The sequence below is a fragment of the Kryptolebias marmoratus genome, linkage group LG16, assembly GCF_001649575.2.
Source record: "Kryptolebias marmoratus isolate JLee-2015 linkage group LG16, ASM164957v2, whole genome shotgun sequence".
Lineage (NCBI taxonomy): Eukaryota > Metazoa > Chordata > Actinopteri > Cyprinodontiformes > Rivulidae > Kryptolebias > Kryptolebias marmoratus.
The window spans coordinates 5,798,625-5,825,054 of NC_051445.1; the positions used below are offsets into that span (position 1 = coordinate 5,798,625).

Sequence of the window (26,430 nt, forward strand, 5' to 3'; positions counted from 1 at the left end):
AGGCAGGCAGTACTCTGCCGCACTGAAGGGGGCGCACGTGAGCCAACGGGTGCTTGTTGCTGCTGTCCTTTTACGCAGAGGCCAGTGACAGTCACGTGCACTGCTGCCAGCCGTTAAGTTTTGTTTTGCTCCATCGGACTGCCAAAACGTAATTGTAACATTTTTTCTTATCTTATCCTTAATACTACTATGTGTGCGCATGTGCGCGCGCAAGCGTGTGTGAGTGAGTGAGTGAGGGAGACAGAGAGAGAGAGAGAGAGAGAGAGAGAGAGTGAAGAACGCTGATGAGATATGAAATACCCAGTAGCCAATTGAATAAGCTACCCTTTTGGATTTATATATCTGTAAATCTGACTCTCAGTGCCTCACCAACCATGAACCTCACCGCACGTCACTGTAAACAGATGAGCTAGCCAGCTGCTGCTTACATGTATGTTTCACACATTCATCAATATTATATTATATATTCAGTAAAGATTAAATGCAACATATTAAAGTACATGCAAAGCCTGACAAATCATGTACTTCAATAAAGTTTTTCAAGCCTGGGAAAGACAATTCACTTAAGAAAACTCTCAAGCTTCTGTAAACAGGCAGCTGACTTGGAAATCATCTATTTTTCACCTAATAAAATCAATCCACCCACAAAGTATTCTGTTTAAAGTTAATGTGAGAGGATTAGTGAAGAAAGATGAACCAAAGATCACATGAAAAGGAAAAGCAGGTATTTGTTCATCTTACCATAAGTACACATTTTCAAATTGGGCTCAATCAAGTACTCACCAAATATATTTAGAGTGAAAGCTGTGGAAGCAGTTTCCAGTCCAGACTTTGTTAGTTGAACAGTATAGTTGTCAGAATAGCTAAGTGGTACATTTACAAAAGTAAGGGATCCATTAGTTTCAATCCTGAGCACATTAGTTCTGCCTGGAGCTATGCTTGGAGGGGAACTGGAGTTTATAGTCCATGTGACAACAGGTATGTTTCCCTTAAGCCAAAACACCACCAGGTGTGGGACAATACTGAAGGACACAGCCAGAGTCACATTGGTCCCAGTTAATGCGTTCACCACTTGTTGACACTTGGCACCTGCCAGGATGGAGTCAAAGATGATAAAATTAAAGTGCTTTTTTTCTTTCATTCTTTATCAAGTCATTTCTGTGTGTCCAGAGGAAAAACATGGAAGACTTAAGTCAATAAAATTTGGCATAAAAGACGCGAATTAAGACAAGAATATGCAAGCCTTCAAAGGGCCATCACAAATGTTTAACACTAAAAAGTCTGTAAAAAGCCTATTTTATTTCTTTTTATTTAAATTGCAGAATAATCAATGCAGAAACAAAACCAAACAGCAAAGTATTGTCAAACTATTTAAGGCTAAATCTAAGTTTTAAAAAAAACTCACCTTGAAGTGTGAAGCAAAATAAAACAGACAGAAAAAGTGCGCCTAACTTCTCAGATTCTTCAAGCCTCATTTCAGTTAAACACAGAAAACTTCAGGAGCCCCTGAAGAAAATATTAAATGATTAGATTGTTTATAGAGCTATTAGATCGCAGAAAATGCAGAAACGTCCTTGGAGTCTCGGACTGAGGTGACTTGTGTGTTCCTGAGCGCTCGAGCTGCTCCGCGTGAGCAGCTCACCTGAGCTGAATCAAAGCCTGGTTTGTTCGTCTGAAGCCACGCCCCTTTACACAAAATCAACTGTATGGAGCTTTAAAGCTACAAAATATACTAATAATAGCAATAATAATTTGTTTAGTTTGATTGGCTATGGATGGGATCTATAGAAAGCCAATTTAAAGTAAAAGTCTGAGATGCTGAGGCCTAAAGTGTCAAATGTCTAGTTATTATTATGTTTTTTTCTGGTCGACTGGGAGAAATTTGATACAATCTAATACTGATGTTAATCTAACAAGGGGATATTTAAAAGTCTGCCCTAGACATTTTCTTACTTATATATGTAGCTAGAATATCATGATAGACTAATCATATTTCACAATCATAATAGTTGTTTCACTAAACACTTTTATGTGCTATAAAAAATATGAGGAAGTGGTTACAACTTTATTCTGAATTATGAGGGAACTAAAATCTTACTAAATAAAGGCAAGACGTATATAAGAAGAACTAAAAATCTAAACTAAAAGAATTGAAGATTGGGGCTGCTGTTGATTCCATGTGATAACACTGTGGATAAACTGATTTATTACCAGACATAATGTTAAAAAGTTGCTTCAATGACACAATAAACTATGCTTGGTTTAGATATTTTCACAAATAGTTTCCAAAACAGGCTAAACAACACAATGTAGTACTTTAGGCTATAATGACATGTATATATGGGTAAATATAAAGATAAAAAAAACAAAAACAAAGTGAAAATAGTTCATTTAGGTCTTTTAAATACTGTGTTTATGTAATTGCTCCCAAAATGACTGACAGGATCATCGCATTTTTAATTGCATTTTGCATTTGTGACCACTGTTACCATAATTTTAGGCAGGGTTGCATATCTGGGGGTGTTGAGTCTGAGGTCTGCAGTCAGGACTGCTGGTGTGTTGATCTTAATAGTCGCTCGATTTCTCTGACCACCTTAACCTTTCCTGCCTCCAATGAAACCTCTGATGTGAAGGTACCCTGCAAATTGAAGACACGGCATCAATTCTTTAGATCAATACTGTTAAAGAAGTTTATTTGAAAAACGGAAAAACCTGCTTTTTCAATCTGCAACATGCGACGTTTGAGCTCCACCTGCTGGGTGATAGGTGGAACTACAATAAACCAATAATTATATTAGGAAGTGGTTTTAACTTTATTATGAATCATAACGGCTACTAAAATATTACAAAATAAAGGCAAGACGTATATAGCAAGAAATAAAAATTTTAATTAAAAAAACGCCACAAGTCAAAGTAACAATGAAACGAGTTGAAATGTGGATGGATCACACAATTTTAAAAATAATTATAGCTACTATTACATAGTTAATGTGTAAACTGTTAAGACTAAATTTGGTCAGAGGTATTCTACACCTTTCAGTATAATGTCGTACAATTAAGGAACAGGATAAACTCATTTTTTATGCATTTAGCAGGAATTAAGTGGTATGAAACGATCTCCAAATCTGAACGTTTAAAACAAATTGAAGATTGGGGCTGCTGTTGATTTCATGTGATAACATGGTGGATAAACTGATTTATTACCAAACATAATGTTAAAAAAAAACCAATGCTTGGTTTAGATATTTTACAAATAATTTCCAAAACAGGCTAAACAACACAATGTAGTATGTTAGGCTATAATAACATGTATAAAATAATTAATAATATTTTAATTAAGAGCTTACTGATTAAGAAAAATGTGTCATTTCTAGTAGTTTGTTATTTTTAAATACATGTCAGTCTTGACATTCTTATATGCCAAGTGCATAAGCAGAAATGTAATAAGGACTTTGGTATAAAAATGTTCTTACATCAGTTGTTTTGGTAAAACCTGGAGAACTCTTGAGTACCACAGATTTAGACTATGTTTAACTTTAAAGAATTGCATTTAAGGTATAAGTTTTAAATAAATAAATAAAAACAGCAGACAGTTCTAAATATGAAAAAGATTGGCTGTTTTATTGTTATGGTGATATTCTGTACAATCAACAGTGAACTGAGGCGCTTATGGTTAAATTCAGATTCATGATGATCTCCTGTTACACGTACTGAGATACACTGTCTGATCAATCCTAAACAAAGTCACAGATAAATTAACTGTACATTTCAACAGCAGTTGTGATGTTAACCTTGGAGGACATAATCATCTCTACATGTCTGGGTCTATATCCACATAGATCCTTTACACCTCTGAACATGTGTGACTACGTTATAAGATTAAAAAGCTGCAGCTGTCTGATGCACTGTACAGATGGAGTTAGTCTACAGTTTATACAATCAACAGCTTGAATTACACAAAGTTTGTCATTTAATTTATTGCATAAAGTCTGTTACCTCAAGATTAAAAGATACTGCTGAACCACCTACTGAAGTTAAACTTTACATCATATACAAAATAACTTTTCTGGAGTTGTCTGGAGACGAGACAGTGTTTCTCAGTAATACTCCTTTCCTGTTGGAACCCCCTGCTCATCATCAGGAGCCACAGTCTTAAACAAGGGGATCAAACTGATTCATAAACTCCTCCTGTGGGTGTGCTTATGCATTACAGTCCAGTTGTTCATCACAGAGTCCTGCAACAAGAGAAGAAAATGTAAAAAGTAAAACAGAGACAGGAACTGCAGATAGCATATATGATTAGCTTTGATACCAATGAAAAGATGGAAATATGAAAAAGTGACTAATAAAAGTATTCCTAATAATCACATTCTGGTCAACACTGAACATTTTGCCCAATACTCACCCCACTGTTGGGTTGTGCACTCCTGTGCTTTTGCTCCTTAAATCTCTAAACCTTCCCTGCCTCCTTCAATTTGCCCACCAGATCTTCCACCGTCTCCACCTTCATCCCTGCTTGTCTCTGTGGGGGCTCATCAACCCTCAGCACCTCCAGCCGTGATGTGAGGTCCACCCCCAAATCTGCAGGCTTCATGTTAGCAATCTTCTTCTTTTTTGCTTTCTGAAAGACAAAAAATAATTAAATAAAAGAAGAAAAATACATACATAAATACATAAATGGGTTACTATACAAACTTTAAATAAAAGTGACAACGGTTCATTTAGGTCTTTCAAATACTGTGTTTATTTAAATGCTCCCAAAATAACAGACAAGTTCATCGCATTTTTAACTGCATTTTGCATTTGTGACCACTGTAGCCTGGTACCTACCATAATATTAGGCAGGGTGGCATATCTGGGGGTGTTGAGTCTGAGGTCTGCAGTCAGCACTGCTGGTGTGTTGATCTTAATAGTCTCCAGCCCACCATCGATTTCTCTGACCACCTTAACCTTTCCTGCCTCCAATGAAACCTCTGATGCAAAGGTACCCTGCAAATTGAGGACACAGCACAAATTCTTTGGATCAATACTGTTAATGCAATTTATTTGAAAAATGAAAAAAAAAACAAAAACTGTTTTTCACTCTGCCACGTGTGACGTTTGAGCTCCACCTGCTGGCTCACAGGTGGAATTACAATAAACCAACAACAATCCTCAAACAAATCTACTTACTCTCACAGATAGAAATAAAATTTACATTTAACCCTCAGAACTGAAGAGAGGAAGAGAAGCTCTTGTAACTTTGGGTCCATTTGACCTGAAGGCCACGGGAAGGTTAAATCAGCATGTATTCTTTTATAGGGATGGCTGAATACTTGTAAATAAACTTGTTAAATGCTTGAATTTATATTCTAATATGTGTTACCAACTACTCAATAACTTGTGTGTGTGATAAGACACAAAAAGTACTTCATTTGCTGGCCAGCAAGCAGGATGTTACTGCATCTTTCCAATCAGCCTTTGTCCACTGTAGCTCCTGCTGACCAGAACCGGTCTCTACTAAACTTGATAAGACAGAGTGAACGTGCAAGGATCCTGATAACGGCACCACTACAGCATGTTAGTGAAGGACGGCAGAAAAAAAGAAACTGTGATAAATTAAGATTTTTTAGATTTTTAGATTTTTTTATTATTAAGCGACTTTTACAGACCTAGTGGCAGAGTCCTGTTAAAAGCAGAAATAATTATAATTGTAACCAACCTGGGGCCAGTCCAATAAGGCTGCTGTCATCTGGCCAGTCTGATTACAGTCATCATCGATGGCCTGAGAAAGTAACAAATGAAGGAAGCAAGTGTTTAAATATTTGTGAATAGTTGTCTTTAAAACAACATTTAAGTGGTATAAGATTCTACTCTGACTTGTTTGCCAAGAATGACAAGTTGAGCTTCTTCCTTTTTGGCCAAAGCAGCCAGGATCTTGGAGACCTGCAGGGGTCCGAGGCTATCATAGTCTTTCCCACTGACTTCCACATGAATGCCTCGGTCAGCTCCCATGGCAAGGGCAGTACGAATGGTTTCCTGTTGAAATACAGAATTACAACTACTGATGAACACCTATTTTCCAAATACTCAAAACTGATTTCTGAAACTTGCTTTATTTAACTACTATTCAAGTCTTAAAATCTGAAAGATGCTTCTGGTTGTAATTGTCCATCATTTTATACAAATGAGATTCTATACATTTTTTTTTTACTTCAGTTGCTGCTTGTATATGCAGAAAAAGCAAGTAATATTTATTTTTACCTCTCTTCATTTACACGTCATTTGTGGGTAGTTTTTCAACCTTTATGACATTGCATGAATAACCAAAGAAATTTATACTACACTATTTTTTTTAATAAAGATCAGGCTCAGCAAAGACTTTACATTTTAAATAAATAGCCACAAAGAAATTCAGCAAAGATAGGTAAGTATATCACACTAAACAACTTCAGGACATTGCTTAAAACAATAAATGAGAACATTTAAAACCATATTTGAACATTTAAGTCTTTTTGCACAGTTTCTAGTTTTATTTTGCACAATTTTAATGTTTTTGTAGTTGTCAATCAATCTGTTGCACTGTCTGGATTACCATTGTTACAATTTTAATTGTATTTTGTTTGCTGTTGCAAAAAACTAAAGAATTTCTCATTAAAATACATCTATCTATCTCTCCCCCTCACCTGTGACTGCTGTGGCCCACAGCTGACAGCCACAACTTCTTGAATGAGCTTTTTCTCCTTGAGTTTGACCGCCTCCTCCACAGCGATCTCACAGAAGGGGTTCATCGAGTGCTTCACGCCATCTGTGACTACACCGGTGTGATCTGGCTTCACGCGAATCTGTGAGAAAACAAAGCAACAGGTCAGAGAGACTGAAAGAGTATCATATTTACAGTAAACAAACTTATCTGAGAAGTCTTGTTTTATTTGATCAGGCAGAATCTAGACGTCACGTTTATCAGGTGGTCCGACTCTGGGAACTGGCTTTAAGACAGACTGACAATATCATTTTTTTTCTGTTTGCACTGATAAAAACAACTCTTTAAAATAAAAGCTAAACATTTAAAAGCTCTCAAATGGTCGTCAAATTTTTTGTTAGTTCTCATTCAACTGGTGAATGAGGACTAACACTGATTTACATATAGTCTTCCAGACTCTGACTTTTAAAGGTTGTTTACAATCCATGCTTGGATTTTAGAATACCTTATTTTAAATCTTGATAAAATAAACAATGACACAGCAGCTGGAACACTCATTTTGGAGGATTTTGTTGTTGTTTTTTTTTCCTTTTTCTTTGGTCTGCTTATTCTTTTTGAGAAATTATAAGAGGAAATAGCCCTCTGAAGGTATTACCAACAGGGAAAAATAGAGAAAAAAAAGCATACATTAAATTAAAAATGGGCAAAACAGCCTAATTTCTCCTATAAGGACATGCACAGAATTTTGGAAACTCTGTAAGGTTTAAATCCCATTCAATTAATAATAATAAAAAGACTAACTCTAATGATGTGATTAAGATCAAGATTCAATTTAAACAAAGAATGTTTTTCTATGATGATTATTTTGCTGATCAGTTGGATCACCTGTACAGTGATAATACTAACAAACGGACCAGACTGACTGTACGGATCCTGCTGAGAGCAGCTGAGACTGGAGTGTTCCTGCAGCTGCATGATGACGCTTTCTGATGAGGTGAATCTCCACACGACGGAAAGGAAAAGGAAATATTCAAACTGAAGTAAGAGACTTCAGTTAGTTATGTTAATTGTTTTCAAAAAGTTCTAAATATTAAACCAAATGATTTGGATTGAAAGAGAACTTTGTTAAAACATCTTAAATTGGTCAAAATTAACATCCTGAATTTCCACTGAAAGATGTGAAAAGATGCCACCTGTCACAAAAAATGTCCCAATTTCCACTTTTTTTTAATTTACAGATTGCCATGAAACTTTCAGTGAATGTTCTTAATTCAGTAGCTTTTTCAGTGGTTAGAATAATAATATTCAGCATTTATTTTATTAAATAACTATTTTAAAAATAACTTTATTCACCTCAAAAACTGAGTTTGTTAACACAGAAAATTGTAATATTATACTGTCATCAACAGTTCCACATTTTATTTTAAGAAATGTATGTGCTGACAAATCAAATTGTTTGATTTTTTTGAATATAGGTATAAACTAAGAGTCTTTTGTTCCTTCAGGAAAATCAAGCAGCTTTTGTTGGAGCAAAGGTTCAACATGATGCCACGGCTATCTCTCAATAGAAAACTACATAAACAAATAGAATTTTGTCTTCTTTTCCTATTTATGATCAATGCAGATCATTATTCTAACTGACTAGCAAAAAACAAACAAATAAAAAAACACTTTTTGTGGGGGTGTAGCTTTGCCGGGTAGTAAAATCACAAATTCAATGGCTGGAAGTGAACCTGCAGCTGAATCAGCACTGATAGTAACATACCTACTTCAACATACAGAGCAGAGCAAATTAAAATGTAAAAATCTCGTAAACTTATAAAACTGGGGGCATGCCAACTGTTCAGCCAGGTATGTTACACAACCTAAAAAACATAAGCCTGACAGCAGTTCGCATAAGAAGCAGCAGAAAACAGACTGAGAAAATTAAATATATTTTATATAATAACATATTTTATATTGCTGCGTCTTTAACAAATGCATATTGCAAAGACAACCAATGACCCTAGCTGCAGCTTACCTGTCAAATGAACAGGCTAATGTTAGCAAGAGCACAGACAGTGAAGGGGTTCAGAACAAAACAAAAGAAAAGCAAAAATATAAATGAAACAGAAGAAGATTGTTACCTTGACTGCATAGTCAATGACACGTTTAACTCCAACAAGAACACGGCCAGACATTGTAACTAAAACGATTAATAATCACAGACTGCTGGCGCTACACAGTCACCGCAAGAACCTTCACCCAAAAAAGAGATCGGAATTATTTTAGAGTGACTCCAAGGGAGGGGCTTAAGAGACCACCTACCAATTCAGCCAATGGGAAGCCTTGATGAGGATTTCTCTGACAATTGATTGGCTAAGACTCGTTGTACACAGTTGTTAAACTCACCAAAAAGTGTTACGGTTTTAATGACTGAATGGCAATTCAGTGGTTATTAATTTGTTTTTTCAGATGGAAGGAGTCTCAAATTGCTCACGACGTAAAACAGTATACTGAGTTATTCACTTTTCAAAAAGCTTCAAACGTGTTTCTCTATTTCAGTGAAACAGAACATTTGGCAATATGGTGCTCCTTTTACTTGTCACGAAGAAAACCCAAACGAAGAAAGGTTCCGCTTTTAGTGGAGCAAAGTTCATGGCTGACAGTAAAATGCCATGTTCAATTACACATAAACCTTATTCCTCCACAAATGATGACTGTTTTGGTATTTATTTGTTTTCTAATATAAGAAATATAACTAACTAAACTATTTTTGAGGTATTTAAAACTTAAATTAATCAGTAATACTTAAAACAATAACATCAGACCCCATTGTGTAAGCCTTAATTTGGTAGGACATTACCACATAAAACTAGTTTCATGTTTGTCATAATATGAGGTTTTTAAATTGTGCTAAATTGAGCTTAAATACAGTACTATACAATGATTTTAACCCCCACCTAAATTCTTTATATTTTGCTTCCAAGAAACCTGACCTTTTTGCAATAATTTAAAGTGGTTTTAATGAACAGCTCTCCTGGCTATGAGGAGGTCTTTAAAAGTTTTTGTTTGATCCTTTTGCCACTTTATACTACTTTCTTATGTCTGTCTGCAAATTAGGTGTGTTTGAAACTGGGGAAAGTGGAGAAATGTAAGCTAAAGGAAGTGTCAGACCTAAACATATTTTTGTAGCAGATGAGCAATATTTGTAAGTCATTAAGAAACAATACAAATCTTGCAAAGACCTGATATAGGATCTGAGATATGCATCACATTTTTCAGCTTATACCTTTTACAGGAACCTTGATCGTGCTAAAATACATTTTTTTGTCTGTTAAACTGTCATCTTTGGTATTTTCTTATGAATTCAACTGAATAAGTGGCAGGCCTACAGATCCCATTTTAAATTGTTTTCCTATGTATGCACACTTTTTTATTGTTTTATTCTTTGTTTTATGGTTGAAGTGTTCCAAATGATTTTACATGTACAGTACTTTGTTGCAGCTGTGGTTGTTTTACTGATTTTTTAAAAGTAAAGCAGTAGTAGTAGTAGTAGTAATAGTACACAGAACTGGTTTAGCTCTTGAATTTAGGAGCCGTTTTTGTGCTTGAATGAAACTGAATGAAAAGGAAAACAAATTACACCTTCAGAACGTTTGGCTAAAAGTCTTACTTCTTTGGAGCAAAATATAAAGAAATGAAAGGTGACTCGAGACTTTTGCAAAGTACTTAACATATTGGAATTATGAAGAAAAATGATGTACAATAAATATTCTAAGCTTTATTATGAAAACTACTGGTCTGTAGGCAGCCTTAAGGGCAACACTTCCTCCGTATTTTGTTATTATTTATTTATTTAAGTCGTATATGAGCATTTCTCCAACATGCGGGTGTTTTCGTGCCAGCGTCGCCGCACCGTGCTCGTTAAAGCGATAAAGTCTCCGCTCCGCACGCGCGCGGACTCCAGAGAGCAGCAGATCCGCCCGCGCGGAGTCACCTCTGATCGTCTCAGCCTCACAGCAGCGGCCTCCATTTTAACTTCGACACCGAGTCGCGCCTCACGTGTCCTGGGCTGTCTCTCTCACATGACCCGAGTGTTTGTTCCCGTGATCAGCACTCCCATCTCCGTCTGTGACACCGAATATCACTTTTTATTTTCACCCTGATGGATATGCTCGAACAGAGTCTGGACACCGCAAGGTAACCGGGACTCGGTCAAAATGGCTAACTGAGACTCGCGAGCTGCAGCGGGCTGTTTACGCATAGCTAGTTTACGACGCTAAAGCAAGGCCTGACCCGAAAAACTGCTGTCAAAACGACTTTAATAAGACGAATGAACTGCAGTTAGCAGGCGGGAGTGAAAGACTTTTTAAGCAGCATATGTGACGAGCCTCATGCACGGAAACACATTCTTTTGTAGAAAACTTGATCATAAATGGGTAATAACAGTTTAGCGGCTAAGTTAGCATAAGCTAGCTTTTAAAACAGAATAATGTTGTGAGCAACTGAATTAAACCCGGGGACAGCAAGATTGCTTTTCGGTCAATTTACTTTGTTGGTTGGCGGACTTCTTGCATTAAGTTTGACAAAAAAGAGGGTCAGGAATTGCATTTTTTTGATAAACAATGTATTATTTTTGCATTTTGTTTGCAGTCAAGAAAAGCAAGAAGAAGAGGTTGTCCAGGCATCTGAAGGTAAGGTTTATTTTATTTCTTTTAAATCACAGGCTAGAAGGGTAGTTGTATTAAATCTTAAAGCTGTAAAATGCTTTATCTGATGAATTAGATTTATAGCACATACTGCATGCAAAGGAGCTACTGTGCAAAAGTCTTTAGTCATCCCTCATTTCTTTATGTTTTGCATCCAGAGACCCAGACTTTCATGCTAATTTTAGTGGTTTTGATGCATACTATTCAAAGTTTTTGGCTTCTTATTCCACTTATCTTCAGTCCAGTACAGAACTATTTCCAGGAGAATATTGTTTTGCTCTTAACTCTGACCTGTGGATCTTTTAGGCATAAAGTCTCTCCTATTGTCAAACAATGAGTTAGTGTTGTTTCTACAAGTAACAGACAACTTAGCAAAAAAACAGTTTTAAATTGAATCCTTACACAATTTAATAATAGCAGCCTGTCACAAAAACACAATTTCTTCCCTTTTCTTTAGTTAAAGCTATAAAAAGTACCAAAATAACACAATTTGACACATAAAATAGTACTTTAGCCTGAACAAAATCCCTCTTAAGGGTGGCTGAAAATTTGACATCAGCTGAACAATGAAGCGTCTCTTGGGTCTTGTGTCAAGTCCTTGTCAGATTTTTTTGTTCCTTTTTCTTAAAGATGTGACTTTCAGAAACTCTTCATCTGCTGTGGATTGTATTTTTCTTTTTAAAGCTGACACTTTGTTTATCCACTTGTTGACTTTACACTACATGGTGCACTGACAACTCTTTGCTTCTTTCTGTCTTTTTTTTTTTTTCCTCGAAGACGGAACAGGAGAAGAGCAGACGGCTGTAACAATAGCTAGTGTTCAGCAGGCTGCAGCATTTGGTGACCATAACATACAATATCAGTTCCGCACGGAGGGCGGCCAGGTACGTAACCATTGGATCAACGAGTCAAACAGTCAGTGACTTTTGCTTTTTAAATTCATTTTTCAGAAAGTCTTTAAAGGTGAAATGAAAAGCATTTTTAAGCTAATGTAAATCAAAAGAAAGTCATAAGAGGTGCTTGTTTTCAGAGTCTCTCATTTTAAAAAATGTACACTAATTCAAAATGAATAATCAAAGATCGAAAAAATTACTAGGATTTCTTCTGCATTTTCTGTGATCAGGGTGGCAAAGCATGTGCTGAGCACAGGAATATTTTATTGCATGATGTCATACATCCCTGAAAATTAAGGATAAGATTGTTTTTTTTTCTGGAAAGGAGAATAGACTACAGATTAATTTTATACAGCAGGCTGGATAAACGTCCAAATGGTGGTGGAGTTATAGTTGGTAACAGACACAGCTCTCCTAGCAAAGTGATATAGGTAGTTGAAAGGATGTGACCAACTGCAAAGGGCACTATTTAAGTTAAAAACAACAAACGATAAAACAAAAGCATTTATTTATTTAGCTGTTTCATTTAGACATGTAGACTTGGATCCTTTTGAATTGGTTGACAGGGTGGCTCTGTAGGTGCAGAAGTTTTGTATTTACGCCTCCGCTGATTGGCAGAAGTGTGTGTGTGTGGGGTGTAGGAGCTGAACAATCAGATGATTGAGAAAACAGAAACATCTATTGTTTATCAACAAAACTTTGCTGATGAAGCTTTGACCACAATTTTATGTGAAGCGATTGTTAACAATCAACTCAGTGAAACCAGTTTGTGGAGCTCCCAGTGACCCCACAGACCCAAAGCTCTTATCACCCAAACGATCTTTGTAGGTTAAAGATAAAATCTGACACTCCAAGGCCCGTTTGATCAAAAGAATCAGTCTAACTTTGTGTTTGTTGTAATTGATACTTGTCTAAATTATTACTTTTAATGCGCCTTTTTATATTCCTGAATATAACTGTTATGTTTTCGTTGATCATCTGTTTTCTGGTGGCCTGTTGTGCTGGAATCATAGTCATTATTTGTCAGTGTTTCTTTATATAAGGGCTGTTCCAAATGGCACATTTCTGATGCAAAGCAAATAACTTTTGACTATCAGACAAAATGTAACTGGAAAAAGTTCGATGAATGCTGTTTGCAGAGATGTAGTAGTACATTATGAACCAAACCAAAAGTGCATCACGAGTTACTGTCAGTTTACATTGGGGAAACGTTTCTTCACAAACAGCCCCTTCTTTTAAATTTTTTTTACTTGTTTTGCTGTTGTAAATCTTTTTTACTGTTGTTCCTGTCATATTCCACAGTGAGGAGAACAGCAGATTTTGCATTCCTTGAATTTATAAATATGTTTTATATTTATCTTTCCTGTAATTGACCTGTGAATATTATCAAGTAATTTAAAACTGATCACTTTTGTAGAAAGTGGTCGGTGGCGGACAGTAAAATGGTGGGAAAAAGCACAGTGAGATCCAGATATTTATTTAGGCGACTCGCACCGAGGGGGGAATTAAGTCAGTGATCCATGTGGCTCATTTGGTGTAAACAGTTCGAGTGTGAGCAATCATGTGATTCCAGTCTGGTTTGGGATTGGCATGGGGAAACTGTCACATGTCAGTCAGGAGGACAGTCACATGATCGAGGGATACAAGTACTTATTCTTGGAACAAACAAGCTCATTTTCTTTGCTGGTTTTTAAAGATTGAATCAGGCCCATTCTGAAGGGTAGACATATTGTGTGGGATGGTGAGATCTGCACTGCTGAGGTCAGGACACTAGATTCAGATTCTAGACTTGGACAAGGTGGAGGAACAGAAATGATAAACAAATCTACAAATCAGGTGAGGTATTGATCTGCGTACAGCACACCTGCACTGTAGTAATTAAAAACAATAACAGCTGGTGGCTCTAATTAATTGCATCTGAGCTACTGTAATCTATGCCTGTGTTTCTGGCCCACAGGTGACGTACCGTGTTGTCCAGGTGACGGACCAGCACCTCGATGGCAGAGAAGATGCAGGAGGAGCAGTGAGTGTCGTCTCAACAGCTGCTTTTGCTGGCGCTCCTCAGGCTGTGGCTCAGGTAACATTTCTTTCCCATTGATTAGAACCCACAGGTAAAATAGAAAGGTGATCTGTATTCTTTGTGTCAATATATATATATTTATTTTTGTTTTCAATAGTTTCCGGTCTTAAAAACAGTGTGAGATGATCCTTATATACCGTCAGTCAAACATTATTAAAAGCACTTGATGGACATGACAGTTTTCTTTTGTTAATATGCACAACATTTTGGTGGCAATTTTATTCTTCTGTAATGTTGGCTTATATTTATGTTTGACAGACTGGCTGGCTGTGGCTGAAGACGGCCAACCCTACTTGAAACAAGTTTTTTTAAGATATTTTATATGAGGCAGTCACAGTCAAATATGCATATAATGAGCAGAATATAAAGCCTTTATATAAAAACCTGTAAGGTGTGCTCCTGTCTCAGTTAACCTGCTGGCCTCACTTCTATCCACAGCTGGAACACTACACAGTAAACATTGTTTGTTTTGCTAGTACAGCTAAACTAACAAACACTTATTGGCAAAAAATAATTAAATGTTTAAAATATAAGTCATTTTAAGGATTATTTAAAAATGGGTTGTATTGGGTGAAAAAAAATCTCATTTATTTCTCACAATAAATAGAAAGTTACCTTTTGCTTTTATTAAAGGTGCTAAACGTCCATGCATTTTATGTCTACTTAATTTTGAATAGAGCTTATTATTAGATGGTAAAACAACTAAGGAGCATGTCTGCTTGACGCACAGTGATTCTGATTTAGAAGGTGTTGGAAAGTTTTTTGTTATTGTTGTTTGTTGTCTGTTTTGGTAGTATCAATATATATTGCCTAACAGTTATAGGTATATATAGAAATCTTTATTTACTTTTTTGTTTAAAAAAAAAAAAAAAGAGTTTTTCTAGCCATAACGTTTGTTTTCGTTTACAGTGTACTGATGGCTCTACTGACCTTGCTGTTATCCCCACTAATGAGATCTCTGTCACTTCTCCTCTTCCTTTATCCCAGCTGTCAAACTGCTCTGTCTCTTTCTTGGGGGTCTGCAGGTGACATCACTATTGAGTCTGACAGAGAATGAGGTGTGCGTTTACCTGCTGTGACTGCTCCATTGCAACTTGCTCAAGCCTCTCCCCTGTTTCTCTCTTATCTGTCACAGGCTGTGATCCAAAACCCTTTCAGTAATGGAGGAAGCCCAGCAGGAGAGGCAGTGGGAGGGGAGACCCGCTTCGCTTATTTCCCCGCGACTGCGGTGAGCGACGGGACTGTGTCAGTGCAGGCCGCTGCAGACCCTACCCTCACACAGGCAGGGGGTGAGTGGGTTCTCACACTGAAGCACATCACAGTGTTACACGGCTAATTAAGCCATTATTTTGATATAAAGGAGTTCATTAGAAATACCTTAAAGCCAGAATAACATCCAGTTCTTTCAGTAGTAATAAAAGAACCATTATCCCTACAGCTTTGGGTAATTTAAAATAAAACAGGAAGCTGTAGATTTGAATCTTCCTCATTGTGATTAAAGCATTGCTTATAATAAAGGTGAACAGAGTACTTCTCTTGCAAGTGCATCAGTGTGCTTTGAATATTTGTATGGATAGGTAATGAAATACTGCTTAAAATGTTGGCTTTAATTTAGGAAAGAAATTAATCAAATATAGTTTGTTAAATATTTCCAGCCATGATTAAAATTGATTATTATGTGTATAGAAAGTAAATGGAATAAGGAAGCCACTTATAATCAGGTGTTTCTGCTGCTGTTATCTCTTTTTACCTTGTTGTGGACATGTTCAGTAGCATTCTTAGGTTAATGCATTGCATTGTTATCCATAACATCTAAAATGCCAGAGGCATGCATAAGCTGGTCACCACATAAAAATAGCTTGTAATTTGCTGATAATAAAGTTTTTCTCCTGTTGTTGCAGTGTCCAGGGCTGCAGAATTAAGCTTGATTGGTTTTGGGAATGAACAGTTAAATGAACATGATCAGTAATTATTAAAAAAGCATATGCTGCCAATAAAATGTAAAACAACGCAAACCAAGCACTCCTTAAATCATGGTTTTGTCTAGAGAATGTTCAGGGCATTTTCTCTGACCAAATAAACAGGGTTTAAAAAGTTTCATTCATATTTACTATTACTCGTCATTTTAGTTTTGTTTTTTATTGATTTTTATTCTAATATTTCTGGAAATTAATAGTATTTATCTTTTGGAAACAGGCCTTTTATAGAAATATTGTTAAACAAACTCACATTTCTGCCGTACACCAGAAAGGACTTAAAGGAAAAATCCCAGATGACACAAACTGCTTGGTTTCAGTAACTTGTCTTGAGTTTTGAGGTTTCTTTGGTTCATTTTAACCAAAATCAACTGATGATGTAGCTTGTCAGGCTAATGCAACCCATCCACACACACGGCTTTGTTTTTGCCTCAGCACCGTCTCTCCTTGCATCACATGACACACACCCAAAGGAGTTGGGCTACCTCGAGGCCATATCAGTTGCTGCACTTCAGCTGTAATACTCTGGAGGTGCAGCTTTAGGCAGGACTGTTCTAAAGTTTTAAGAAAGTGTAGAGGAAGAGGTAAAACACTCAGTTTTCGTTGAATATTGAAAGCTGTGGACTGAATTTGGCTAACGATGTTGCCTTGCTAAGTGGAAGCATCCAGTCAAATGTAACCTCAGTTTATCCAAGAAATGCTTTTTAAAAAATTGTTTTCACTTCTTATTCAATCTTTAATCTTGACTCTCACAGGTCAGTTTTATGTGATGATGACACCCCCTGATGTTATTCAAACGGGAACACAACGAACCATCGCCCCACGCACACAGCCCTACCCTGCGTAAGTATCACCTCTCCCTGTTGCTCTTTAAGAGAACATTAACAATGAAGCCTCAGACACTTCTTCTTTAATGTTTGTTTGTTGTTTTTGCCAAACCCTAGTTTATATGTATATGCACATTCAAATGCAAAGGTTCAAAAGTTTAAGGAGTAGGTGGCTATTTAGAAAACATTGATGCTGACCATCCATTGCCTCGCGCCAAAAGCAATTGACCAAAGGCTCTGGGGCTCCTCCAGAAAAATCTGAAATTTATAACATTGGAAATATATTTTCCTGGCACTTGGAGCAAGGCTGGGAGGCTGTTTGAAGAGTCCAAAATCAGCAGTTTTTGAGGACAAATTGTGAGAATTTTTGGCCTTTCGGAAGGACTGGGAGAGTTTTCAGAAAATCAGAGCGAATATTCATTTAGCCAAGACAAAGAACCATCTCCCAGGGCAGTAAACCTGAAGTAAGTAATCTTGTAAAATACATTTGAATAAAAACATATCAACTGGAGATTTGAATTAAATTGTCATGGCCTTCTTTTTGGTTGGTAGAATCCACTCAACTGATACCAGATGTGGAAAGAACTATTAAATAAACCACAGAACAAAACACTATGAAAATTAACCTTTATTTAACACGTAACTCAACAAAACTCATCTGTTTTACAATTAGTTTTCTTAGTATGATAATACTTTATATCAGCACAGGATTAGACCAAGTCCAAAGTCTGTTTGCTGTTACCATGATGACTCTCTAAAATCATAAAAAAATTTTATCTGCATTTTTGCTCGTAAATATTTTATTGCAAATAGTGTTAGAGTTTCTTTGCTTTCATTGGTGAGAAGTACAAAATATCCCATAGTAGTACAACTACCAGGCATCGACAGGGCCAGGTTTCCTCTTTTTGTCTGTTGTATTAAATCACCATTTATTTTGAATAAAATTACATTTTGAATAGTTGTGTAGATCAGGGATAACACAGGTAACCTCTAGGTAAATGTTTACAAAATATTTTTGGTCCATCGATGAAAAGAAGCTGCTGAATGAAGCGATTTTCACTGACTACTTTTAATCCCCCTGATTTGATTAAAAACTAAATTGTTCAGACCTGTTAAGTTTATTAGATTCATGTCAGTCTGGAGTGATTTTTATAGTCAGGGTTTTTCTGTTAGTTGCAACACATCCAGTTTATCAGCATAGCTCTGTTTCAGTGATACAAAACAATGCAGCTGCAGAGACTTGATTAAGAATCTTTTTGTAATCAATGAACCCCATCCATCAGTTTGAACTCCGCATCATTAAATGGCCCAGTCACATTGAGTAAACAAAGCAGGCTAAATTCAGAGAAATCCAGATGCTAATGCAGGAAGAGGCTGCGGAGGTAGGAAGAGTGAACATTTCTGAGCGTCAGCCGCGGATGTAAAGGACAGCAGTGGTGTACGTGATTAGAAATACCAGGTAGTTGTTGGAGATGCATCATTGTCTCACATGAGTGAATGTGGTTTAAACTCATGAATGTAAAACAACTTCCACATCTGTTCAAGTACACGGAAGCTCAAGTTCGGTTCTTTTGCTGCTGCTGTTCTTTGTCCAGACAGTTTCTCTCACCAGGAGTTTTGCTTTCTTTCTTTTTTCCACCCTCTTAGGTTTTTTTTATTTTTTTGACACATGCTGGTCAGCAAGGTTTTCCGCCTCTATTTTCATGATCTCATGTTGTCTAAAAGCAACAGACTTCATTATAATCATACATCAAGCACCTCTGACTCTTAAACTGTTCAGCAGGACCACTTGTACAAAGAGTTTTAGTTCAAAGACATCAGGTCTTTTCTGGGTTACTTTGGGTACTTATTTTTATTTATTTCTCTTTTAGTAAAAGCTTTAGTCATTAGCTTGCCTAGTCACAAACTAAGCACATGACTGATTATTATAAAATTCAGTTGAATCTTAATCTAGTTTCCTTCAGGTTTATGCTTGAACAAATGAATCTTTTAGCTCTTCCTCCTAAAGAAGACTACCTGAAAGAGTTTGAGTTAAAGTCACAACATGTTCTTGCCGTTGAAGTCAGCAAGTTAATGTATGTGCAGCTGTGAAAGTCATTAAAAAGTACAAACACGAGACACAACGTACAGGTAACTTTCTTTTGTCTGTTTAGATGTTTATGAGAAATGAATTGATTGTTTCTTTTGCTTCTAGGTTTAAAGAAAAATGGCAGATTTCTTAAAGATTAAAGCTCTTTTGCTGAGGGCAACTTGAAAAGTTGAGCTGCCTGAAAATTCTAACATCTTTGCAATATTTGATGTTGCTTTATATTGATGCAGCATCAGGAGACTGTTTTCCTGTTGAGATTAAAGAAACTGTGTTGAAATTTATGTAAATGCAGTGAAATGTTTTCTTGTCATTCCTCAAAATGTCTGCAGTATGTCTGTTTTTTTGTTCCCTCACAATTATTATGAGCTTCAAGATGCATTAAGTGCTAAATAACAGTGACAGTATCATTGACGTGTGAACAAAGTGAATGAAAACTTCCCACCCTATCTGCCATTTGCAGTGATGAAAACGAGCTGCTGCAACGTGAAGGTTTAAACTGGTGAGGACAGTTTTCACATTTCTTTTGCACTACTTTTTTTTTAAATTATACAACAAATGAATTAATCAAATAAGATCACAGGAACAGAAGCAGCTCACAAACTCAGCCCTCCTCTCCTTCCCTCCCATCCTGAAGTCCCCAGTGATTCTCCAAGCTTTTGATGTGTGCGTTTGTTCAATGCTGACCCTGATCCGTTGTTGGTAGTTGTGCTTGTGGCAAATCATTTTTTTCCATTAGGACCAAAGAATTTAGGTCATTGTTTTCTATTGGCTCACTCCATTCTTTTATTTTAATGTATTTGTGTAGGTGTCCTTTGTGGTAATAAAGTTTTGGTTTTATTAAGCATAGTTTTTGAAGTTGTAGTGGTAGTTTTTTTTCCCCCACCCTGTAGAGAAAGCTGCTGTTTATCCAACACCATTATCTTTACAAATGGAGGCAGTTGAAACATTGTGATGCCAGTTTTGCAATCCCTACAAATAACCAGTTAATGGTGACCAGCGAACACTCAAGGCTGATCTTACATCATTCACAAAAGGAGTTAAAAGCTCAAACTGCTGTCCGCAGCAGTAAATTATTGTGTAATTTTCTGTCCTATTGTCAGGGCCATTGCTTTAGTTCTGATTAGAGTAGCCCTTTAGAAGAGAGTGCAAAGGGTCAAATTTACACTTCTCTGAATTAATATAGAACTGTACATTTCTTTTCCTAAAATGATTTGAATAAAGTGCTTCAGCACATCTCAGTTTGTGTAGAAACTACCTCTCAGGAGCACTTAGATGATGTGTGGCTCTGTGTTGTGAAAAGAAGGCAGATATAGACATTATTATGAGCCTGCACATTTAGTGATTCATACTGTCATCCACATTTTTTAAGAGTACCATTGGGCAGATTCCATTTTACCGCTGAAATCCCATTAGGATATATTTAAATACAGGAGAGAGTGTTATTTAGCTTAGCTGAGTATCTCAAAGGAAGCTATCAAGCAGTTGAATTGTGTTGATGGGACACATTTTTTGCTGTAGAGAAAGAGGGACATGCACAGTAGAGGAATTACTTTTAATTCTTTATTTTTATGCAGAGAGCAAGCAAAATGACTGAATAAACAGCAGCTGCACCAATTTGCAAGATTTTCAAACCAAATGAAATATTTAGCAGTGCTATTTTTCCCATTCTATTTGAGAAACTAGAATGTAGTTGAGCTGTAGTGCAGCCAACATGGGGTGAGTCGTGACCATGTTATTGGCTTATTGGTGCCATGGTGGGTGATTGGATGGCTCTTCCAGTCACGTCTCAGCAACTTAATTAACAGAGTCCTGGGGGAAGATGCAGAGACAAGAAACAGTTGTGTCGCTGAGTGAACATTGTTTTGTTTTTGTTGTAATTTTACAGCATAAAAGAACCTTATCCTTCCTCTGGGCTTCACCTGAGAGAGAAACAGGAAGGAGTTTGACCCGGTCTCTGAATTCTGAAGTGGCTCGAAGCGAAAGGCTTGTGCATCACAGTTAACACATGTTGCCTCACATGGCTGCACAGTCTTAAGTTTTTTTCACCAAAGGAACTTCAGAGGCTTGTTTTGAATAAGCAATTACAATCTTCTTGAATTGAAAGATAACAGTGAAGAATGGTATAAATAATAGGCGCAGGATTAGTTAGATGTAGGGGAAAGGATTGGAAAAGGATTGGATTTGTGCCTGATTGTCTGGTGCTCAGAGATGGAAGATATTGTTGTGTATGAAAAGTGTTTTATTTTCTATTTATCTGCAGGAAAATGGATGGACCCCGAACGCCTCGAGATGAAAGAAGGAGAGCGCAACATAATGAAGGTGGGTAATTAGGAGTGATTGTGGCTTTTGATTTCACCAGACAGTGCAACACAATGTGGTGTGGTGCTTTAATAGGGACATTTCTGTTTGAAAGAAAATCACCAAACCCTGTCAAATCATGCCGTTATCCCAAGAATAGATAACATTTGTTTTCAGACAGGCCACTAGAGGTCACTGTTGAGCTGCCGAAGCCAGGAAATGCATTTATTATCTACAATATGGTCCAGAAAACAAAAACCTGATTTTTGATTCCAAGATTACTTGCTGTATCTCAATGAGAAAAGAAAATAAATATGGAAAAGTTTATTTTATCAATGTTTTCTATTTTATTTTATTTGTTTTTCTTACCAATTCATCAGTTGAAAGACGACGAAGAGACAAAATCAACAACTGGATTGTCACACTCTCGAAGATGATCCCTGACTGTAGTATGGACAGCACTAAGACCGGAGCCGTAAGCCACATTTCACTCCGATTTTCACGGCTCCCGTTTTAAATTTGCCCTCCTCAGCTTTGTGACTACATCTTTGTCCTTTCAGAGCAAAGGAGGGATCCTGTCTAAAGCCTGCGACTACATCCGTGAGCTAAGGCAAAATAACCAGCGACTGCAGGAGAGTCTAAAGGAAGTGGAGAGGATACAAGTGGACAATGAGCTATGCAGGCAGCAGGTATTAATACCAGTGCTTGCTCTGGCCTGCAAATGTGGCATCAAGTGAAGTTTCATTGACTTCAGCAATGCATAAAAGAAAGTCTATGAATGATAATTCAAAACGTTCCTTTGAGGTGGTCGGGTGTAGCAGATAAATAAATTGGCACAAAAAAGGCAGCCATAGTGGGCTGCATATGTGACTCTGAAGATTGCTACTGCACTGAATAGATTGGTTTGCTGCGTGGTGCTCTGCAACATTCAATGGTTAAGTCTCAGAAGCATAAAATCCACCCTAGCCCCTTATGCATCTTCATTTCTCCAAAACAAACCCACCGAGACTCCAGGCTGTGTAGCTAATCATCACAGGCTGACAAAGAGGATCAAAGAGTTTGCACTCTTATAATGAGAAGTGTTACCTGAAATCAGTGCTTTGAGAGGCGGTGGGAATAACGTACACCGGGGCTGTGCGAGAACTAAGTGCATGCTAATGCACTGAAAGAATTGTGAAATTTTGGAGCTCTGGGGCTGCTGTGTCTCCTTGAATCTGAGGCCCGCAAGGCACTCAGCAATATATTTTTATTCTGATGCTCAAAGCTCAATATCCTTCCCTCAGTCCCTTGTTGCGGAGGCAGTAAAGTCAGAATTCACCTAAGGGAAACGAAGCAGAGATGACATACCTCTAGATTTGATAATCCAGTTGGTTGTGGACAGGGCTGTTATTAAACAAGGCTGCAGGCGTTTTCTCTAATCCCAGGTACTGCACAGCCCTGTGTATGCATTACCATAACTGAGACTCATCAAACAAATAGTTTGCTCTGTGAACTGCAAGCTGTATTTAGCTGCCATGGGATAAAGATGTCGATGATGAGATTTTCTTTCTTTGTTCTTAAGATTGAAGAGCTGAAGAATGAGAATGCATTGCTCAGAGCGCAGCTCCAGCAGCATGGCATCGAGATGGTTGGAGAGACGCCACCGCAGTAAACGAGATGAAAAGAGCGGGGAGGAGCGAACACCACTCGAATGTGTAACTGACACCGTGGAAATGCAGGCGAGATGATTGGAAAAGGACTTGTGGAGAATCACTTTCTTTTTAGTGATTGCCTCCTTTCCTGGGTTCCGGGTCGCGAACCCTTCACCAGCCATTTGTGGCTGCACTTGACTGTTCCAGACCTATTGAGATAACCACCCGTTGCAACTCAGTAGAAGTGTTCTCCAAGAAAAGATGTCCTCTCACCTTCATCAGAGTGCTTACCCAGCACCAGCCATGAAACGGAACCTCTGCTGACCGTCTCCCGTGTTTTGTATTTATGTAGCCTCACTAATGGACTATGACTTGTTATATAAATATGTTCCTTGTGAGTTTGGTCCCCCCACCCCCCTCAATATTAATTTTGTCATAGGTTTTACATTTATTCTGTTTGTGGTTTTGAGTTCTGTATTATGTTGTTTTTAGCTCATTTAATTTATTAGTCTGCTTGCTGACAGAAGCCTTGATGGAGACTAGTTACGATAAACTCGTGCACCCCAGAGAAGCAGACAGGATTTTTTTTTAAGCGAGAAAACATCAAAGTATGCAAAAACATGATTCTAGAAACAAAAATAATGTGACACACATAGCTTACTTACACCCAAAGACAAACGAGGAGCTGTGCAAGCCGTTGCCTCTGGGCTGATTGATGTAAATATGACTTTTCATGTTTTAATACAGATGTTACAGAATGTTAGAGCAGATTATCTCTGGGAGTCAACAATCAATAACTCATTAACTCCATGCTGGCCCTCCGTCATAGTCATTACCATGAAGTGTGTGCAATCTTGAAGCTTGATTTGGAAAAAAGGACAGGGGTATACTTGAAATGTTGGGCATTTGCTTGATTGAAAAAAAAGTCAAAGTAAAGAAAGAAATCACTTACAAACTTCCGATTGTTCAAGTGGTGTTTAATTAAAATGCAAACGTGTGGAACATGCAGACAATTTCCATCTCAGCACTTTGGATTGTTGACTGGAGAGCGATGCAGTGCAGAGCCCAACTTTTGCCAAATCATATTTAGGTACCGTGGGTTTATTTTTATCTTTTGTTCATGTGTGATTTAGCATTGTCTCGGTGTGTGTAAGAATGATCCCCACATGCTTTATTTCAAGCTGTTTGCCCTATTTTGGTTTTGCAACTCTTCAAATGGAGCTCAACGCATGGGGGTGGTGGTGGGGGGCACCCTGGAGAGCAGCACTCAAAGACTCTGCTTACTATGGAAAAAAAAAAAGAATACACAGAAATTGTGTGCTGCACTTTTTACTCGAGCACATCTAGTTCTCTAAGAAAATGAACAATTGAGGTGGGAAACATGGAGATGATCTCATATTATTCTCCACCTACTCAGTCAAACAGGAAATGAAGTATAATTAGGTGTACAAACAAAAGACAATATTAACTTTGTTGATGATTTTGTAAATGAAGATAAATGACGTTTTTTCACTTTGGGTAACGTCAGTAAAAATGGATGAAAGACATCAAACTTTGGAGCAACTCATTAAAACACAATTGCCTCTCCCTACGAACAGCTCAGGATCCAGCAAAGCAAAATCAACACTCAGAGTTGTGGCGGAATCAGGCAGACTATCACATTTAAATATGTCAGACTCCGTAGATAACAGCTTGTTCCTTCAAAGTGCTGTTCTGCTACAACTGCTCGATTTGAAACCACGATAAAAATAGTTGCAGGTGTCTGATCTATCAAACGAGGCTCAGAGTTGAATGATAGATGTGCAGTAGAGTTATTTTTATTTGTTTTTTACAGCTCACTTAGAGAAGAGCAGAAAATGTAAGGACATAAATAATGCTTTGGATGTTCACAAATGAAAGGTCATACATGTCTAAATCTTTTTTTTGTTGTTGTTATTTGTTTTTCTTTTTTAATGGCAAAAGGAAGAAAAAAGCTTTCTCTCTGTAGCAGCCTCACTTTTCTCAGGTTAGAGACATCTTTTCTAAGTAAAATGGTGAAAAATAAAACTTTCACTTGATGATCTTAATGGATTTTTTTTTGTGATTTATTGTCATTCCTCTGATCTTTGAAGAGAGACGTTTCTGTTTGAATTCTAAATTCTTTTGTCATTTTTTTTTATCGCAACAGAAAAATAAGTGTTGGGCTTTGGGTTAGATCAAAGAAGGCTTTTATTTAAATTTGTCTTCACAACTCTATTGGGCATAAATGTCAAATCATTTTTTGTTACTATATTTATTACACACAAATCCCTCAGTCAGCCAAAATTTTCGTGGCTCATTCCTCATCTCAGAATCCCTTAAATTCCCTTCCAGGCGTGAAAGACCATCACTCTGGACAGAATTAATAGTCTCATTTAGCTTCTTAAGAGGCCAATCACTCTCTGAGGGGAAAGGTCAAGGATGTTGGGATTCTTATCTCAAACCACACCCAGTTTCTCCATAACCTTTACACACATTAAATTATCTAAGTTAGGAATAAATAAACGAAAGAATCACATTTGAATTTAAAACAGCTTGCTGACCAATGTTTAAAGAGTCCAATAAAGCTTAGAAGTATTTGACACCATCTTTAATAAAGCTCCATCCATCAACAAAACACAAAAATGGATGTGTGTTTCTATAAGAACATAGATTTTGTACAGGTGGAACCTGTGCAAGAATAATTGCAGAAATAACTGTAATTCCATAGATTGTATTGGAATTTTTCACCTTATAAATGGCCCTCCATTAAAATCCTTTTTTTATTAGGAGCCTGTATCCTGAAACTGACTCAGTTAAAGAATTTGCACAAATTCTTCCCTCCACAAGCTCTAATAGATGTTTTTTTCCCCCCTCTCACAGAGGACATTTAGTGATGTCATGCAGAGAAAAGCATGAGTGTTGCTGATAGCAGATGACTTTATTTCATTTAGATAAGCTGGTACGGGTTGCAGGTAATGGCTTATCTAAGGGTCCTGGTATTGTGCACGCTGGTTGACTGTCACAGCACACTGGGATGGCCAACGGAGACCTGAAACATCATTAACAACATTTATGTCACCCTAGCTTCTCCTGTGGGGACAACACAAAATGTCAACCATGAAAAATGTAGTTTCAAACTTAGGGCCTTAGATGGCTATATAACTGCATATTCATGATGCAGATGTAGGAATCTGAGGTAAATGTTCAGGTGTTTCCTTTTTTTGAAACAAATTCTCACAGACCTGTTTATGTAAAGTAACTCT

General features: G+C 37.2%; 3 protein-coding genes across 5 annotated transcripts in view; 1 reads left to right on the forward strand and 2 right to left on the reverse strand.

The window, feature by feature from the left end:
* Nucleotides 1-1,642, reverse strand: part of vsig10l (V-set and immunoglobulin domain containing 10 like) — a 6,185-nt gene extending 4,543 nt beyond the window's left edge. Inside the window, exons 1-2 of the mRNA XM_017423728.3 lie at nt 1,406-1,642; nt 784-1,089 (exon numbers count right to left, since the gene is read on the reverse strand). Of these exons, the coding sequence (XP_017279217.1) occupies nt 784-1,089; nt 1,406-1,475 (376 nt within the window). The 5' untranslated portion in view covers nt 1,476-1,642. The remainder of the gene's footprint in view (nt 1-783; nt 1,090-1,405) is intronic.
* A 1,954-nt stretch (nt 1,643-3,596) lies between these two features.
* Nucleotides 3,597-8,963, reverse strand: etfb (electron transfer flavoprotein subunit beta). The gene is made up of 7 exons (XM_017423689.3): nt 8,809-8,963; nt 6,666-6,824; nt 5,860-6,018; nt 5,702-5,764; nt 4,831-4,989; nt 4,406-4,621; nt 3,597-4,235 (listed from the first exon to the last, which is right to left on the reverse strand). The coding sequence occupies exons 1-6, from the start codon at nt 8,860-8,862 to the stop codon at nt 4,451-4,453; spliced, it is 765 nt and encodes a 254-aa protein (XP_017279178.1). The 5' UTR covers nt 8,863-8,963; the 3' UTR covers nt 3,597-4,235; nt 4,406-4,450.
* A 1,612-nt stretch (nt 8,964-10,575) lies between these two features.
* LOC108240363 (upstream stimulatory factor 2) lies at nt 10,576-25,233 on the forward strand. 3 transcript variants are annotated; one of them, XM_017423766.3, is made up of 11 exons: nt 10,576-10,864; nt 11,318-11,358; nt 12,151-12,257; nt 14,224-14,343; nt 15,482-15,635; nt 17,078-17,165; nt 19,699-19,737; nt 21,499-21,557; nt 21,917-22,011; nt 22,097-22,225; nt 23,098-25,233. In XM_017423766.3, the coding sequence occupies exons 1-11, from the start codon at nt 10,830-10,832 to the stop codon at nt 23,185-23,187; spliced, it is 957 nt and encodes a 318-aa protein (XP_017279255.1). In that variant the 5' UTR covers nt 10,576-10,829; the 3' UTR covers nt 23,188-25,233. The 3 variants fall into 3 exon arrangements, with proteins under 3 accessions (XP_017279255.1, XP_017279256.1, XP_024863316.1); XM_017423767.3 differs by lacking the exon at nt 19,699-19,737; XM_025007548.2 differs by lacking the exons at nt 10,576-10,864; nt 11,318-11,358; nt 12,151-12,257 and adding an exon at nt 13,793-14,102.
* The last annotated feature ends 1,197 nt before the right edge of the window (nt 25,234-26,430 follow it).

Coding starts and splice junctions, on each gene's coding strand:
- etfb (XM_017423689.3), bottom strand. CDS start 8,862: ATGTCTGGCCGTGTTCTTGTTGGAGTTAAACGTGTCATTGACTATGCA. Junction 6,019..6,665: donor GTGGGCCACAGCAGTCACAG/GTGAGGGGGAGA, acceptor GTATTTCAACAG/GAAACCATTCGTACTGCCCT. Junction 4,622..4,830: donor CCACCCTGCCTAATATTATG/GTAGGTACCAGG, acceptor TTTGTCTTTCAG/AAAGCAAAAAAGAAGAAGAT.
- LOC108240363 (XM_017423766.3), top strand. CDS start 10,830: ATGGATATGCTCGAACAGAGTCTGGACACCGCAAG. Junction 15,636..17,077: donor TACCCTCACACAGGCAGGGG/GTGAGTGGGTTC, acceptor TGACTCTCACAG/GTCAGTTTTATGTGATGATG. Junction 22,226..23,097: donor ATGAGCTATGCAGGCAGCAG/GTATTAATACCA, acceptor TTTGTTCTTAAG/ATTGAAGAGCTGAAGAATGA.